Here is a 16,630-nt window from a genome sequence, read left to right on the forward strand (position 1 = left end):
TCTTGGGAAGCTTCTGATAATTATCTTAATATGATCTACAGTAGAGTAACCTTTAACCAGAACCTTCGGTCCTGCAACTAGAGTCTGAAGCCTTGAGAACATGTTCTCAACAGTTTAATTATCCTCCATCTTGAAGGCTTCATACTTTTGTATCAAGGAAAACACCTTGGTTTCTTTCACTTGAGCATTTCCTTCATGAGTCATCCTTAAATAATCAAATATAGACTTATATGTGTCTCTATGTGTGATATTCTCATACTCAGAGTATGATATAACATTCAACAGGATGGTTCTTGCTTTATGATCATTATTATAATCTTTCTTTTGTTAATCAATCATCATTCTTTTTTCTACCTTGTGACCACTGCCATCAACGGGATGAATGTGGCCGTAACTACCATATCCCATAGATCCACATCATGACCAAGAAAAAACTTTCTATTCTATCTTTCAAATAGTCAATTTTTTTCTCCACCAAAAACAGGGGTTTGGGCACTATGATGATCTCTTTCATTGTTACCAACAGGTTTTCTGCCATAGTGTTTCAAAAATCTGGATCTCTATCTGACACGGTGAAGTGTTTGATAAAAAATCAATACCAAAATCAGAGCTCTTATGCAAACTGAAGATATAAGAAACACAAGAAAGGGGGGGTTGGATTAGGTTTCAAGACTAGAAACATTTTCAACCCAACGAGACCAACAGAAAATTTAGAACAAAAATAATGAACACAATTATTTTTATCCTGGTTCATTGTTAACTAAGTTACCTCCAGTCCACACACCAAGGTGATTTTTCCTTATCACAAGGACTTAATCAACTATAACCAAACTTGATTACAACCATAAAGACTAATTGTCAATGTCTTCTTGAGTAATTCTGACTAAACCCTAGTCACTCAAGGAAATACAATCACAAAGATTGAGATATAAAGTGTGTTACAAAATGCTTCTAAGAAAGCAGAATACACAAATTAATTATAAAGTATGTCATACAAAATATTTTCTATGAAGAGTATGAACAAAAGTTCCTTGTGTGTTTGTTTCTCTTTCTTTCTAAAATATTCACAGTATGCAATATTCACGTAGATCACATTCTCTTATAATTCTTAGCACTTCGTTATTGTTCCATTCTTCTAAGACTCCTTTATATAGGCAATGAAAAGATTCATTGGAAGGTAGAAATGGAATACATAAATGTAGTTGTATCCTTGCATAACGGTATGTGAAAATGGGAGACACAATGGAACAATAGTGCAGTCCTTATCCCACAAAATTAGTGCAGTGGAAGGAATGTTTGATCTTGTATTGTGTATTGTTTTCTTATGTAAAACATTTTGATCGTATATTCATTTATTCAGAGGCTTCATATAGATAATTGATAAAGCATGCATAGAATAAGAATCATAGTAAGTATCAGAGAAACTTCAGAAACTTGGTCTGCAGAGTCTTGATCCAATTCATCAGAACCTGGTCTTCAGAGTCTGGTGACACAGTTCATCGGAGTTGTTTGAGCACAAGACTTTAGAGTTTGATGACGTTAGAAGCTTCAGAGTCATAAAGCTTTGGATAAGTAATGTTCATAACCACTGAGTAGAGTAGTCCAGAGCTTGATTATCATATAGAACACACATCTCAGAGTCAAAGTACACTAGGTTCAGAATCTGATGATGTCACACGTCATTCCTTTAGAGTCAGAATTATATCTAGTATTTGCACATTAAAAATAACCATTGGGGTACAAAATTGTTCTCTATGAATCTATGTGTTGTTATCATCAAAACATAAGGCCATATGCAGAATCAAATCTTACTTTTATAGACACTTCCTTTACTAGAGCAATATGATCTTTCTCTAAAGCTTCATCTTTATTTTGAACATATTTTAATTCATCTTTCAAAAGATCATATTGCTTTTTCAATATTTTCATGTGTTTGGATTTATCTTGACATCTCCCCCTGATATCTTAAACAAAAGTAATTAAATCAGAATGAGATAGTTTAGTGAATACCTGATCCTCTTCCTTAGAATCTGAGTCAGAATTTGAGTAAGATTCTGCTTTCGAAGATGTAAGAGCCATCAATGCAAGGTTAGCTTTCTCTTCATACTTTTCAGAGTCTTCCTAGTTGTCAAGTTCATCCCATGTTTCCGTGACACTTTTCTTGAATTTGTTCTTGAAGTTATCTTTCTTAAAGCTTCCTCATTTGGCTTGTCCTTTTGTAGCTCAGGAAATTCAGCAATGAAGTGACCAGGCTTCTTACAGTTGAAGCATCCTTTCTGATCATCCTTATTTTCTCTAGAGATAGACCTTCTGAAGCCACTCCTTCTTCCAGAGAATCTCTTGTCCTTCTTAGCCAGATGCTAAAACCTTTTAATAATGAATCTCATTTCCTCATCATCTGAGTCATCTTCAGAATTTTTCTGCATGAGAAGTTTCTTCAGACTCCTAAACTTGAGGAGCCTTTGCAGTTTTAGCAACATATTTTAAAGCAAGAGGATTTGACTTTCTAGCAGGCTCATCTCCATTGAGTTCCATCTTATAACTCTGGAGATTATTGATGAGACTCTCAAGACTTAATGTGTTTGAGTCTTTAGCCTCATGTATAGTTGCTACTTTAGATTTATATCTGATAGGAAGACTCCTAAGAATCTTCTTGACATGATCAGACGTAGTATAACTCTTACTCAGAACTTGAAGTCCATATACAAGAACTTGAAACCTAGAAAGCATGGTTTCAATGTCTTCACCATCCTTCATTCTGAATAGCTCATAATCTTGAACTAGAAGGTTAACCTTAGCTTCATGAACTTGTTGATTCCCTTCATAAGTAGCACATATGGAATTGAAAATGGTCTTAGAAATAGATTTATAAATGATTTTGATGTACACTGAATGAGGTCGAGTATCAACCAAGATCTCTCTAACTCTATGATGTTTTCTATAAACCTTTTTCTGAGTTGGTGTGAGGGCTTTTCTTTCAGACACCATTCCAACTCCAATAACTAGAATACCAATGCAATCTTCTATAATACCCCATAACTCATTATCAAGGCCTATGATATGAGTATACATCTTTCTCTTCCACGATTCAAACTCACTAGAATATCAATTGAAGTTTGAGGTCTAGCTGTATAATTGTTCTTTTTTAGATTGTTATAATCATGATTTATAGCAACATGAGGAGTATGAGTACTACTCCCAGATTCAAAAACACTAGGCATAGTTCAATATGTTTTCTCAGGATCTTTTGTGTACCACTGTTAAGTGTTAAGCACGGATTGTGCACTGATGTCAACTGAAGGTGAGAAAAACACAAGAAGGAGGTTGAATTATGTTGTCTTTTTATTTATTTTTATCCTCTTAAGTCAAATTCTAAATACAAGGTTATAAAATCTGATTTAGACAGAGGTAGGCAGCGGATATAATATGCAAGAAAAAAGAATAACACACAGAGTTATCCTAGTTTCTCTCACAACTTGAGAGTAATCCAGTCCCCGGTACTTACAAGAGATTTTCACTATAATTACACAAGATTAAAATTTTCTCAAACATACAAGCAAGAGACTTCCTTTGCTCAAACACACAAGTAAGAGACTTCATTTACTCAATCACACAAGCAAGAGACTTCCTTTTCTCAAACATACAAGTAAGATACTTTCTTTGCTCAAGCACACAAGCAAGAGACTTATTTTGCTCAAACACACAAGTAAGAGACTTCCTTTACTCAAGCACACAAGCAAGAAAGTTCTTACAATCTATCTATAAGATAAACGATTGTTGGGAAAATACACTTGATATACAATCAGAGGTGTATACATAATACATTTCAAATAGACTCTTAAATACTTAAGGATTTCTAAGATAGAAGGATAAGAAATCCTAAGTTTAGCTTGTGTTATTACTTTAACTTCTCTTTTGTTGTCAATTGATTTATATTGGCGAGTTATTCGTCAAGTCTTTTAGCCCCTTAAATAGAGAAGAAAAAAGTCATTAAAGATGTTGCACAATAGAATCTTTTGATAAGCATCAAAAGATATATTGTGATGTTTCACCAAATCGTCAAGTTAGGTGAAAGATAGTTTGAAAAGTCTTTGCTACAAAAGGAATTAGCAGTTGTATTCCAGCAGACTCTATGAAGAAGATAGAGCTTAGGTTTTCACGTGATAAAGTATGTTCAGAGTTGAATAGTGATCTATCAGTGTCACATTGGTCATTGCGCTTTGATTGACTCAGGTTCTGATCATCAGAAGTAGACTTATCCAAAGTCTAGTCTTTATAGGATGGCTCCTTTAGACTCTGATCTTCGAACATTGACCTCTTCAGACGATGACTTCTTTAGAGTCTAGTCTTCAGCTTCTGATACGTCAGATTTAATCTTGAAGTTTCTCATTAAATGTTCAGAGTCATAACCAATACTTAGATATTATATAACATTTTAGTCTATAATCCTGCACACTTGAACAAATACTAGAATACCCAATTATTTTGTAAATACTTTGTTATCATCAAAACCTGAGAGATATGAGACAAACCTATTTTGTTCCAATAAAAAGAGCATCAATATAATCGAGTAAAAGTAATTTATCTTTGAAAATTGTATAATAAATACTTTAAAATTAAAAATATTAATCAAATATTATTTTTGTTGCTATGATTTTAAGAAAATTTGTTAGAGTAATTAGTGTGTTATTAAAACATTTAGTTCAAAATCAAAATTGAGTTATTTCTCAAGCATATTTTTTAAAATAAATATAAATTATTATAATTAGTTGAATGTCGAGCATGTCATTAATATACAAGACAACGATATATATATATATATATATATATATATATATATATATATATATATATATATATATATATATATATATATTATATATATATATATATATATATATATATATATATATATATATATATATATATATATATATATATATATATATATATATATATATATATATATATATATATATATATATATATATTATCATATTTAAGTATTTGTAATGTGATTTATAAATCAAACAATAAAATCGACAATCGATTTTTATGAGGTATTATTTGTTCTAAAAGGTACCATAAAAAAAAGAATTTCTCATTTTTATAATTAGAAAGAAATTAGAAAGAATTTCTCATTTTTATGAGGTATTATACCATTTAATTTTTTTAATTAGAAAGAAATTAAAATTAATTTAGATTCTTTATATTAAACAAATATATTAAAAAAGAATTTCTCATTTTTATAATTAAAAAATTATTACAATAAAATATAAATAATATTTTATAAGTGATATGAAAATAATATATATCAAAGTTAATAGTTAGTTGTAATCTAATATATTTTCACCTTTGTTAATATTTGAACATGTGATCTCTAATAAAAAATAGACATGTGATTTGGCCTTTTTGGAAAATTAAGATGAACTTGAGAGGTGTCAAGTAAAAATATGTGAGATGTGATGTAAACGGAGGTGACATGTTAACATGAGGATACAGGCTTCTTATTTAATACATTACTCATTGAGAGGTGTCAAATAGAAAATGAATAATGTCACATAAATGAAGTTCATTTGTTAACACGTGGATGCAAACTTCTGATTTAATATATTATAAATAATATTTTATAAAAATAATAATATTCAAAGTTAGTAAGTAGCCTATTATATTTTTGTGTTTCCAAAATTTTAATCTAACGTTTTGAAAAATTAAAAAAATAAAAAGATGCCGCTTAAAAATATATGTAATGTGGCAAAAAGGGTAATGTGTTAACGGAAGGATACACACTTTTAAGAGTATATATGGATTGAGTTGGATTGGATTTTATCGTAATATATTATTTAATTTATTCAACATTCAACGGGTTAAATTCATCATTTAACTCACAGTTTTATCTTTAAAATTATATCGAATAAATCAAATTATTTATTGGTTCATTTGAATTGAGTTTGAAAATTATGTATAAAATAATATATTTGTTTTCAATTTGGCAAAAGCAGCAGTAGAAAGTTCATTCAATACACAAACATCAGTAAAAATATCAGTCTAACAACAACAACAATAAAAAGTCAACAACAACGATAAAGAAATTCAAAATAAAGAGTTAACTTGTAATTTTTTTATTTAAGTTAAATTTGTAATTCTATTTTCTATATGATAGTGATAATATATAATAATAACATATATTTTATTTTAGGTTTTTCTATAACATAATAACTAATATTTTTTAAATAATTACTTTAAATAAAATAATAATAACAATAATAATAATAGAGATTAATTATTATGCACCGTCAGTTTAAAAAGTTTTATACTGTGAATGCATCACAATCATTCGTTTATATTATTTTTTAAATGTTTAAAATAAAAATCAAACATTTCAAATAAATTAGTGGTTGTGATTAATTGACCATGTAAAAAATATTTAAATTGTCTGTGTATATCAAATAAAGTTTTAATAATAATAATTTTCGCTTCGATTTGATCAAGAGATTCACATGTTCTAAAATTCAAATTCAATGATCGAACCAATCACTCACAAATTATATGGATTGGATCAGTTTTTACTTGTATTTGAGCATATTCAAATAGACAATAATATATTACAAATAGATTAATTATAAGAAAAAAATACAGTTTCCTTACAAAAGCTTCAATCTTTAGGTAAAATTATATTTCACTCAAATCTTTGTAAACTCTTTGATGCGATAAAAATACACTTTGAATTTCAAAATAAAAATATATTTTTAAAATATTTGGATTTTAAAATACAAATATTTTATATAAATCACAAAACTCTTCAACATCACATGTGTATTTGGATTATAGAATACAAACATGTGTTTAGATTATAAAATTCAAATATATATTTAAATTGTAAAATTTAATTGACAATCATTAATTAGTTTATGAATTGAGACTAAAAATTATTGTTAAGAGTCTTACTATATGGTATGAACGTGTGTTTATAAGTGAAGACGGTTCTCAGAAAATTTTACCTTGTACCCCTACAGTTAGCCTCATACCCATACAAAATTTTAAAAATTCTCATTCTACCCTTAATTGGTTTTAACCAATTTACCATTTCACTTTTACCATTCAGTTGAAAATTTCAGAAATTACACTTTCACACCACTAGCACCGGAACTCCTGCAAAAAGACTTCCGGTATGTATTTTTCCCAAACCGAAAGACTTCAAGAATGATTTCCGGAACACACAAATCAATGAACCGGAACACTTCATGAAAGAGTTCCAGTTCAATCAGAAAAAATTTACAAAATCGGAACACTTCTTGAAAGAGTTCCGGTGAACAAATTTATACATACCGGAACTCTTTGGAGAAGTGTTCCGGTTTGTATTATATGTGTTCCGGAACTCTTTCACGGAGTGTTCCGGTTCGCTTTTTTATTTTTATTTTTATTTTTATTTATTTTTTTTATTTTATTTTTTTATTTTGCAGGAATGAAAAATCTTTCCCAAATATGTGTAGATACTACTAATGCGTTTATGACGACGGAAAGATTTGGTACACGAGAAGAGGTTATCAGATGGATTAAAGAGGTTGGAATCGATAATAAAGTAACTGTTATTATCAGTCGTTCAGATACTGAAACGGGGAAGAGAGGGAGAAGTAACAAAATAATATTTGGTTGTGATAAAGGTGGGAAACACAAGATTAGTGATAGTGATACCCAAAGTGCGTCCAAGAAATGTGGATGCCCATTTAAAATCAGGTCGACTCCGGCGAAAGATGGATCTGGTTGGAAGATTAATGTAAAATGTGGGTTACATAATCATGGTTTACCTGATAGATTAGAAGATCATTCGTTTATTGGTAGGTTGACCACAGATGAGAAGCAACATGTCGCTGATTTGGCAAAGAGACATGTAGCACCTAGACACATATTGCTTTCCTTGCAAGACAATTATCCTGAGAATGTCACTCGGATTATGCAAGTATACAAGCATAAGAGTGTGATACAAAAAGAGATAAGAGGCTCTAGGAGTGAGATACAACATCTGTTTAAGCTTATTGAGGATGCAGGGTATGTGTATTGGAGTAGAAAAAAGGATGACTCGGAAGTGGTGAGAGAGATATTTTGGGCACATCCTGATTCAGTTAAGTTGTTGAATATTTTTCCGATTGTGTTAGTTATGGATAGCACCTACAAGACAAACAAATATAGACAATCTTTGTTTGAAATTGTTGGCATGACATCGACCGAGTTGACTTTTGCTGTTGGATTTGCGTATATGGAGTCTGAGCAAACAGAGAATTTTTGCTGGGTATTGGAGAAATTAAAAGAGTTGTCTGTGAAGAAAGACATGTGTCCACAAGTGATTTTGACAGATAGAGATCTTGCTTTGATGAAAGCAATTGAAGTTGTGTTTCCCAGCTCGATTAATTTGCTATGTAGATTTCACATTAACAAAAACGTTGGTGCCAAATGCAAACAACATGTGGTGAATGACCTGCAAAAGACGATAGACACATTATGGATGGAAGTTGTCTGGGCTAGTGATGAGGTTGAGTATGGTCAGCGGTTGCATCAACTTGAGCAAGCATGTGTTGATTATAGTGGATTTATTAATAATGTGAAAGACACATGGTTGACTCCACATAGGCATAGATTTGTTGGAGCATGGATTAATCGAGTGCTACATTTGGGTAACACAGCGACTAATCGGTACGTCTTATAATTTTGTATGTGTTATTTTTATATCTGATATTATTTCTATGTATTTTTTATGTGTTATTTTCAATATTTTTAGGGTTGAATCTGCTCATTGGAAGTTAAAGCATATGTTAGGAAACAGTATAGGTGACATGGTCAAATGTTGGGAAGCCATGAATAACAACTTGAGGTTACAACTGGGAAACATTAGAGCTTCTTTTCAAAAGAGTTTTTACGAAGTTGAGCACGCGCACGTAAGTCCCTTTTATGGTTATTTGCGTGGTTCCGTATCTCGAGCTGCTTTGAGACGTATTGCTGAAGAGTTATTGAGAGTTGATTATGTTGGAACTAACAGGCAAATATGTGGTTGTACTCTTAGAACATCTTATGGGTTACCTTGTGCTTGTGAGTTAGGAAGATACAGACTAGGTGGTATACCGATACCCATTGATGTTGTTCATGTTCATTGGAGGAAACTAACTATGGAAGTTGAGTTAGAGGTAGGTGAAGATGATGGATCAGAGGTGGATATGACTTCTGCAATGGATGAGTTGTGGAGACGATTTAGGTCATTAGATGTTATTGGGAAAAGGGCATTAGAGAGTAGGGTATGTGAACTAGCATATCCAACAATGACTCCATTGTGTCCACCACCTGAGAAAATAAAAACCAAAGGAGGAGTGAAGAAGAAAGGGAAAAAACCAGCAGAATATGATGTTTATAGGGACCCTTCGTATCATGAGTATGTTGATAAGGCATCTCAATCTTCACAAAGGCAATCTCAACCATCACAGACTTCGAAGAAGATCAAATTATTAAAGAAGCAACCACAATTCATTCTTCAATTTCCTAATCATATTAGGTCATACATTGAAGATGTATTTAATGTTGAATCAGATGGTAATTGTGGATTTAGAATCATTGCATGGATATGGTGAGGATGGTTGGCTAATGGTTCGCAGAGAGTTGGAGTTGGAAATAATAGACAAGGATAGGTCAACTTTGTATGACAAGTTATTTTATAATCGGTTGTCAGAAGTGAGAGAATCTTTGATGATAGAATTCTTTGGTTCACAGCCACCTGAAAAATGGTTGAGTCTACCAGATATGGGTTACTTGATAGCGAATCGCTACAATGTTGTACTTGTCTGTTTAGGCAATTCGTGCATGACTTTCTTTCCGATGACAAGTTCACATTCATCAAATGTCTCTATTTATTGCATTGGTTTTGTTAACCACAATCATTGGGTTCAGGTACGTATTTATATGCCTAAATATTTTAATTATTTCAGTTAATATTTTATGTTATATGACTTAATTTTTTAATTATTTTACTTTATCAGGTTAACATGAAAGAGGGGTTTCCATTGCCACCGGCCACATTAGATTGGAAGAAATTTCGTTCTCATATAGCAACTACTTGGATGTTAGGATTTGCAGGACGTATGCAACATTGACAATTACTTACACCTATATTAGCATGATTATGTACTCAAAACATAAATATGTAATCAAAACATGAATTTTATATTATTATGTCTATTATATTCAAAGCTTAATACATAAATCAATGTGAACGAGAAATATGCAAAGCTTCAAATAAATCAGAAAACTATGGATCTTCCTCTTCGGCATTAACCTGTCTCAGATAGCGATGAATTAATGTAGATACACGAGCTCAATCAGGATCAGATGGTCCGACGTCATATACAGGAACTGGTACCTCTCTAGGAGCGTCACGATGGGGAGGGACCAACCGTGGATGGGAAACACGATAATACCACTCCATATAACCGTCTTCTACATCAGATGGAGTGGTGGCCACGGTAGATGAACCGATCACAGCGATAACACTCTGATGGTAACTGATCCAATCAACATCAATATCCGTCGCCATCATACAATCCAGAGGTGGGGATGGAACATATTGCCTATACCCAAACTGACGTAAACATCTACCAGGCAAGTATGGAACAACTGTTTCACCCCACTTCAAACAGCCCCTGTAAAGACATATCTCATCAAATACACGCCATGCTCTATGATCCTCAAATGGTCGCCATATGACGTCGGCAGGTGTCAGCTCGTCCAAAATAGGTCGTAAATCATCGACCTTCAGGACTCCCTGCCTATACGACCATCTCATCGCTCGGGGAAGACCACAGTTATCAGCAGGTTTCCAATTCTCCCCTCTTTTTCCAACAGTTGGAAAGTACTCGTGAATCCAACACTGTTAAAAAATACAAACATAATAAATAAAACAAATTAAGTTAACATATTTTATAAAATGAATCCAACACTTAATAAACAAAATTAAATTATATACCTGTAGGAGAGTAGGATATCAACCGAGTTGTTTGCAACTGTACATGGACGCATCTCCAAGATATCTGTAGAGGATAACTAGTGCAGCTGCTCCCCAACTATATCCTGAACATCCATCCAAGTCCGTAAACAGGAGGAGGTATCGTGCCTCTACAAGTGTAAAGGTCTTATCAGCAAATATGGTGGAACCCACCAACATCAATAGATATGCTCTAGTCGCATATGCCCGGCTGGAAGCAGCTCTATGTTGTACGAATAAATCGTATAACCACTCCAACTTGTAATATGACCCCCTGCAGCTACGAACATGTGACTGTGCCTGACCCCGTGACATTCCTAGGTAGTCAACAGCAAGTTCAACAGCTACCTCTTCAGTCACATCCTAAGGACTCTAGAAGATACCCCTGATGGGCAAGTGAAGTAGACATGCGACATCATCTAAATTAATGCTCATTTCACTAAACGGCATGTGAAATGAAGATGTCTCTAGATGCCATCTTTCCACAAATGCAGAGACAAGATTTGTGTCTATCTTGTTCAAACTGGTTCTCTGCAGTGAAGATAAACCGGATCTAGATACCCAACTCTCCATCTGTGGTGGAAGAGCCAATGGAACCCTAGAAGTCTTCAATCCATGTCCAGCAACCTTCAACTCTTTCTTTGGACCTCTTTCGTAAAAACAATTAAAACACATATTAGAATACAAAATATAAAATATTCAATTATTATTCATTTTCAAATATAGCTCGTTTACTTACCTCACTGAGCCATAAATGTCGAGCAACATGATGCTCGTACTTCACCAAAAGAGACGTATCGTACGGCCCTCCTGGATATCCAGTCGGCTCAACTGCAGATGAAGATGCACCCCGATCTAACGTGCGGACTGGAATCCTACCATTTGCACCTCGTCTTCGAACCACTGCAAAAAAAAAGTTTAAAAAAATAATTAAAATTTTAAAATTAAAAAAAAAAAAAATTACGTACCGGAACACTTCAAAGAAGAGTTCCGGTTAGTAAAAAATAACATGACTTCCGGAACACTTTCTTAAAGAGTTCCGGTATACATCATCCAAACCGGAAGTCTTTAAGAAAGACTTCCGGTATACAACAATCCAAACCGGAAGACTTTCTAAAAGACTTCCGGTTCAGTGCCCCTAAAGGCAACAAACCGGAACTCTTTAGAGAAGTGTTCCGGTATACATTTCATGAACCGGAAGACTTACTCTGAGTGTTCCGGTTTACAATGCAAAAAAGCTAAAAATTTCTCTTCTCCGGAACTCTTGAACGAAAATGGTAAAAAAAATTGAAATGGAAAATACACCCTATTTATATAAGGGTATTTTGGTCAAAAAAAATTAAATGTAGGGGTGTGGGTACAATTGTAGGGGTATAGGGTAAAGTTTTCTTGACTTAGACAAAAGTTGATAATTTTTATTTTTTTTCTTTAATCTTTTATAATGGTTGTTGTTCTAAGAGATGGAACTTTTATGCTGATTATAATCAAAAAAAGTTAAAACAGAAAAATAAAACAATTCTTTGAAAAAACACGAATTAGGTTTTTTTGTGTGTTTGTTAGTTTTACTACATCCATCTAATATTTAGGATTTCATTTATCAAATCACAATCAATGAATGTAAAGCTTGAAGTTTAAAAAACAGTTTTGGAATATATGCGTTTTGATTATAGAATTTGGGAATGGATTGTGCCTTTATTGCATCATAACTTTGGTGCCTTGTTTAATAACAAAACACATGAATGTACTAAGATAGAGCCTCTCAGACTTCAATAGGACTCTCACGTAACCGAGTATTCGTAGTTTATATCAATTGTTTGAATCTGAATACTTAAAAACACTCTACATTTTTTAAATTTGAAGAAAAAGATTTTCCCATCCTTTGGACCACCTATGGCCAAATCTCCAATCATATGACAAAATTATAGTTTAAAATTCTTCCGCCACTCCAAAAATGTTGCGCAGAAATGCAACTTTCCTCTATAGACTCAGCACTGCTTAACCAGCTAGAACACTATAATTGATCCTGCATGCATAACAGAGATAGCCAATTTAGTTTGAAACAAGTAACTTTTATCCCACTTTCCTTCCTTTGCAACTCATTACCTCCCTTTGCAACTTACTACGATTCTTACAAGATTATGATTATTCGTGATTTCTTGATGAACTTCTAAAAACTGGAAAAGTCTGTTTAATAGACACACGTTTGTAGGTAGTACAATGGTGTGGTAGATGCAGATTTGCAGAAGGTATCATGCTATTTATGTGTATGAATAAATATATCAATTTAGGTACTATTTTTTATTCAACAGAACAAATCATCTTCTAAGCCTGAAAGAATTACAGCAAGTATACCCACTTTCTGGGCAACAATGTAACAAAATGATTACAAATCCATCGTTACAAACCTAAAAAGCTTTCTTCAATCTTTCTTCTAGTAAGTCACCTTGGAACCGATAGACCAAGCTCTATAACAAATAAAACAAAGGCTCAATTAGTAACATGCTTCTGTAGAAACCCTAAATAAAGGCCAAAGACTAATGAACAAAATCTATATACAAGTCAGTTGCAGTTATGCTATCTACAAGGAAAAACTGCAGTGGTTTGTGTAAACACTAATAACTATAGCCTACATTAATATGCCAATCATATAATATATTGCTAAACACATGTTTGAACACCAATTATGAAATGGCTGATAGGATTTCTCGAAGAGTTCTTCAGAGGGTGAAAACAAAATACCCCACCTTAAACCAGCAAGCATGTCTCACGTTCCATCAATTGCATCTGGCGAAAGTAACAGTTACGTTATCATATTATACTTACTTAGTATAAAGAATCATTCAACATATTATAACTTCTTAGAAATAAATTGAGTTTGAAGAGTCCAGTAGGCTGTTGTAACTCGAAACAGATCCATTCAAATTCTAAATCAACACTTCTAGTTTCAGTTTCCCTACATATCACTGCAAAGCTTTTCCATTGTTTTTCATAAAATATCCCACAGGGAAACCTTTGGTGAATATTATATACCATACACTCAAGTTCTGACTATTTTTTTATTGTTCAAGTTTAACCATGTAATACATTAATCAAATAAAAAAAATATAAATCATACCAAACAAAATTGAGTATTTATAAGCTCCACTCTTTTACATCATCCTCCATTTGTTTTAGGTAGTGTTTTAAGAAAAAAGATGAAAGCAGTAAACACACTGGCAAAGCCTTAAATAATATGGCTATTTTAAGAATGTTTGCGAGTCTCCAGGCTCGTCATGCCAGACTAATTATGCAGAAATGTGTACATAAAATAAAATTCACAACCAATGAACAAAACATAGTGACAGGCAGCAAATTACTTGGACTCTTCTTTGAGAAATCTTAAAAGAAGAGAATATTGGGTAAAAACAAATTCTCAATGAATCTAGACATTAATGGCAAATTGGATTCCTCATGGGAAGCCATAACAATACCATGGAAGGAATTGGATCATAAGATGGAATCATTATAGAAATACTACAAATATTAGTATAATACTCACGCAAAAAAGAACACTAAAACTGCAGAATTTAAGGAAATTATATGTAACCAACAAACAGAGGACAGAATCACGGAATAGAGACTGAAAAGAGAGGACAAAGAGGATATTCTGCTCTCAAAACAGAGCCTTAGAAAGTCACTATTTACAAAACAGAGCAATAGAGAGAAAGAAATTGAAAGGATAGACAGAGAATAGAGAGATATGCAGAGCAGAGAGATATGTAGAGCAGAGAGAAATGGAGACTCAAGCAATAAGGAATTACAGAACATAAAAAGGACAGAGAGAAAGAAATAAAAAAGGTAGCTTCCAGAGATAGGATATACCAGATAGAATATGGCCCATCTATTAAAGATACACTAGTGAGAGGGGGAAGTGAAGACAAAAACACGGGGTGAGAGATAGCAAAAGAAGTATGAGTTAGTACACGAGTTGGATCTGCAACACCGCTATTTCCATCATGGCCGCACAGGGCAGCGTGCAAAAACTGCAAGTCCATGCGGCAATGGCCACCATGTAACAACAATAGGATTATCGTACATTAACTTCATAATTTTCATTTCCCTTACTGTTTAACTCCCTCTTTATAGTTCTTAAGCAAAAGAAAGAGAATCCACTGTAGGGAAAATCTATCCGAATTTCCAACTGGTGAAGCCACCAAGAGAATTTCTTCTTAAGATGATAGATACGGAAGCTCCATTCTATATTGCCGAAGAAAGTACTAAATTAAATATTAAAACTTTAAAGAACACTAATAGTATCGTACTTGGTAATGAAGCAGTAGGCCTTAATTGGCTGGTCCCGCATACTCCCAATTAACTATGTGCCTGCAGGAACCAAATTTTTACCGTTAGTTGACATCTAAATTCCCTGTTAGAGAACTTTTAGTCTTTCACTTTTCTACTAATCGCCTCCAAATAGTTTTACTTTTCCCCCCACAAAACCAACCTACCTATGCCCCAAACAATGCCCTCATTCTAAAAACTCAAGGAGGCTAAAAGACCCCGGGAGACAGTCAGTATCAAAAACAATCTTATACACATTTTGAAATATTCTCGGGTAGTACCAATCGATTGAGATTATGCTCATGCTATAATAATAGCTAAATAATACCGAACGAGTTTATATAAGTGTTTGGTGTAAATTCTTACACTTTTATGTTTTTGTAAATTAGCTACAATTACTTTAAGTAACTACTAATAACACTACATACAAGATACAACAGCATCCTCAAGGGACGAATGTTACACAATCTTAACAAGGTGTAATATACTAATGCAATTACCACTAAATTAAACAAACAATAATTTTATTTGTTAACTTGAAAAGCTTATTGAAATGCCGAAAAATCAATGAAAACTTGATGGAACGCTAAATGTAAGAAGCAAGAAAGCTACTCACAGTGTGTGAATAATTTTGAAAAACAAAGTATTAGAGGCCGGGAGAGGTGCAGCAGAGTGTACCCTGAGAAAGCGACTGACAGTTCCTCGAAGTTATGCTGAGGCGTGACATCATTCTAGACACCGCAACCGCACTGTGAAGCGGCAACATCGACTGCACGCATCCAAGTTCCGGTGCAATCCTTGATGAAAAGGATCGGCGAAGCGGAGAAGAAGTGGTGGATGTTGGTTTGGGGACAGAAGATGAACGAATGTTCGATTTGATAGCTGATTTGATGGATGAAATTGACGCTCTTTGAGCAATTCTGCTGCACGCTGAAGCCATTGATTATGAGCTCAGATCGGAAGAATTAGAACAGAGAAAACTAGGGTTTAGGGTTTTCCGTTTTCCATGGGATTAACCAAACTTTGGGGTGCCTTAATGGGCCTTCGGTTGAAATGGGCCTTTTTTATTTAATTTCACCTAAACAAAGGAAATTTTACCCATACCCCTACGGCTATCCCCACCTCTATATCTTATATATGAAGTCTAAAGTTATAAAATTCTTTACATTTATTGATCATTTATAATCCTATGCATGTGTTGGCACTTGGCATACTTTTAGAATTTGCTATAAGTGATGTAGTTAGGACGACCCTGCTAAATTTCAATGCCTAAATATTTTTCAAACA

The 16,630-nt window shown here is 33.2% G+C and overlaps 2 protein-coding genes across 2 annotated transcripts; both read right to left on the reverse strand.

Annotated features, from left to right (window-relative positions):
• Positions 1 to 10,304: 10,304 nt before the first annotated feature.
• Positions 10,305 to 11,755, reverse strand: LOC127135296 (protein MAINTENANCE OF MERISTEMS-like). The gene is made up of 2 exons (XM_051062041.1): positions 11,006 to 11,755; positions 10,305 to 10,909 (listed from the first exon to the last, which is right to left on the reverse strand). The coding sequence occupies exon 2, from the start codon at positions 10,823 to 10,825 to the stop codon at positions 10,358 to 10,360; it is 468 nt and encodes a 155-aa protein (XP_050917998.1). The 5' UTR covers positions 10,826 to 10,909; positions 11,006 to 11,755; the 3' UTR covers positions 10,305 to 10,357.
• Positions 11,756 to 13,259: 1,504 nt separating this feature from the next.
• LOC127074186 (protein NONRESPONDING TO OXYLIPINS 2, mitochondrial) lies at positions 13,260 to 16,361 on the reverse strand. Its single transcript, XM_051015481.1, has 2 exons — positions 16,022 to 16,361; positions 13,260 to 13,488 (listed from the first exon to the last, which is right to left on the reverse strand). Exons 1-2 carry the CDS (start codon positions 16,281 to 16,283, stop codon positions 13,463 to 13,465), a joined length of 288 nt encoding a protein of 95 aa, XP_050871438.1. The 5' UTR covers positions 16,284 to 16,361; the 3' UTR covers positions 13,260 to 13,462.
• Positions 16,362 to 16,630: the final 269 nt, after the last annotated feature.

The sequence above is a fragment of the Lathyrus oleraceus genome, chromosome 4 (genome assembly GCF_024323335.1).
Source record: "Lathyrus oleraceus cultivar Zhongwan6 chromosome 4, CAAS_Psat_ZW6_1.0, whole genome shotgun sequence".
In the NCBI taxonomy this organism is placed as follows: Eukaryota; Viridiplantae; Streptophyta; class Magnoliopsida; order Fabales; family Fabaceae; genus Lathyrus; species Lathyrus oleraceus.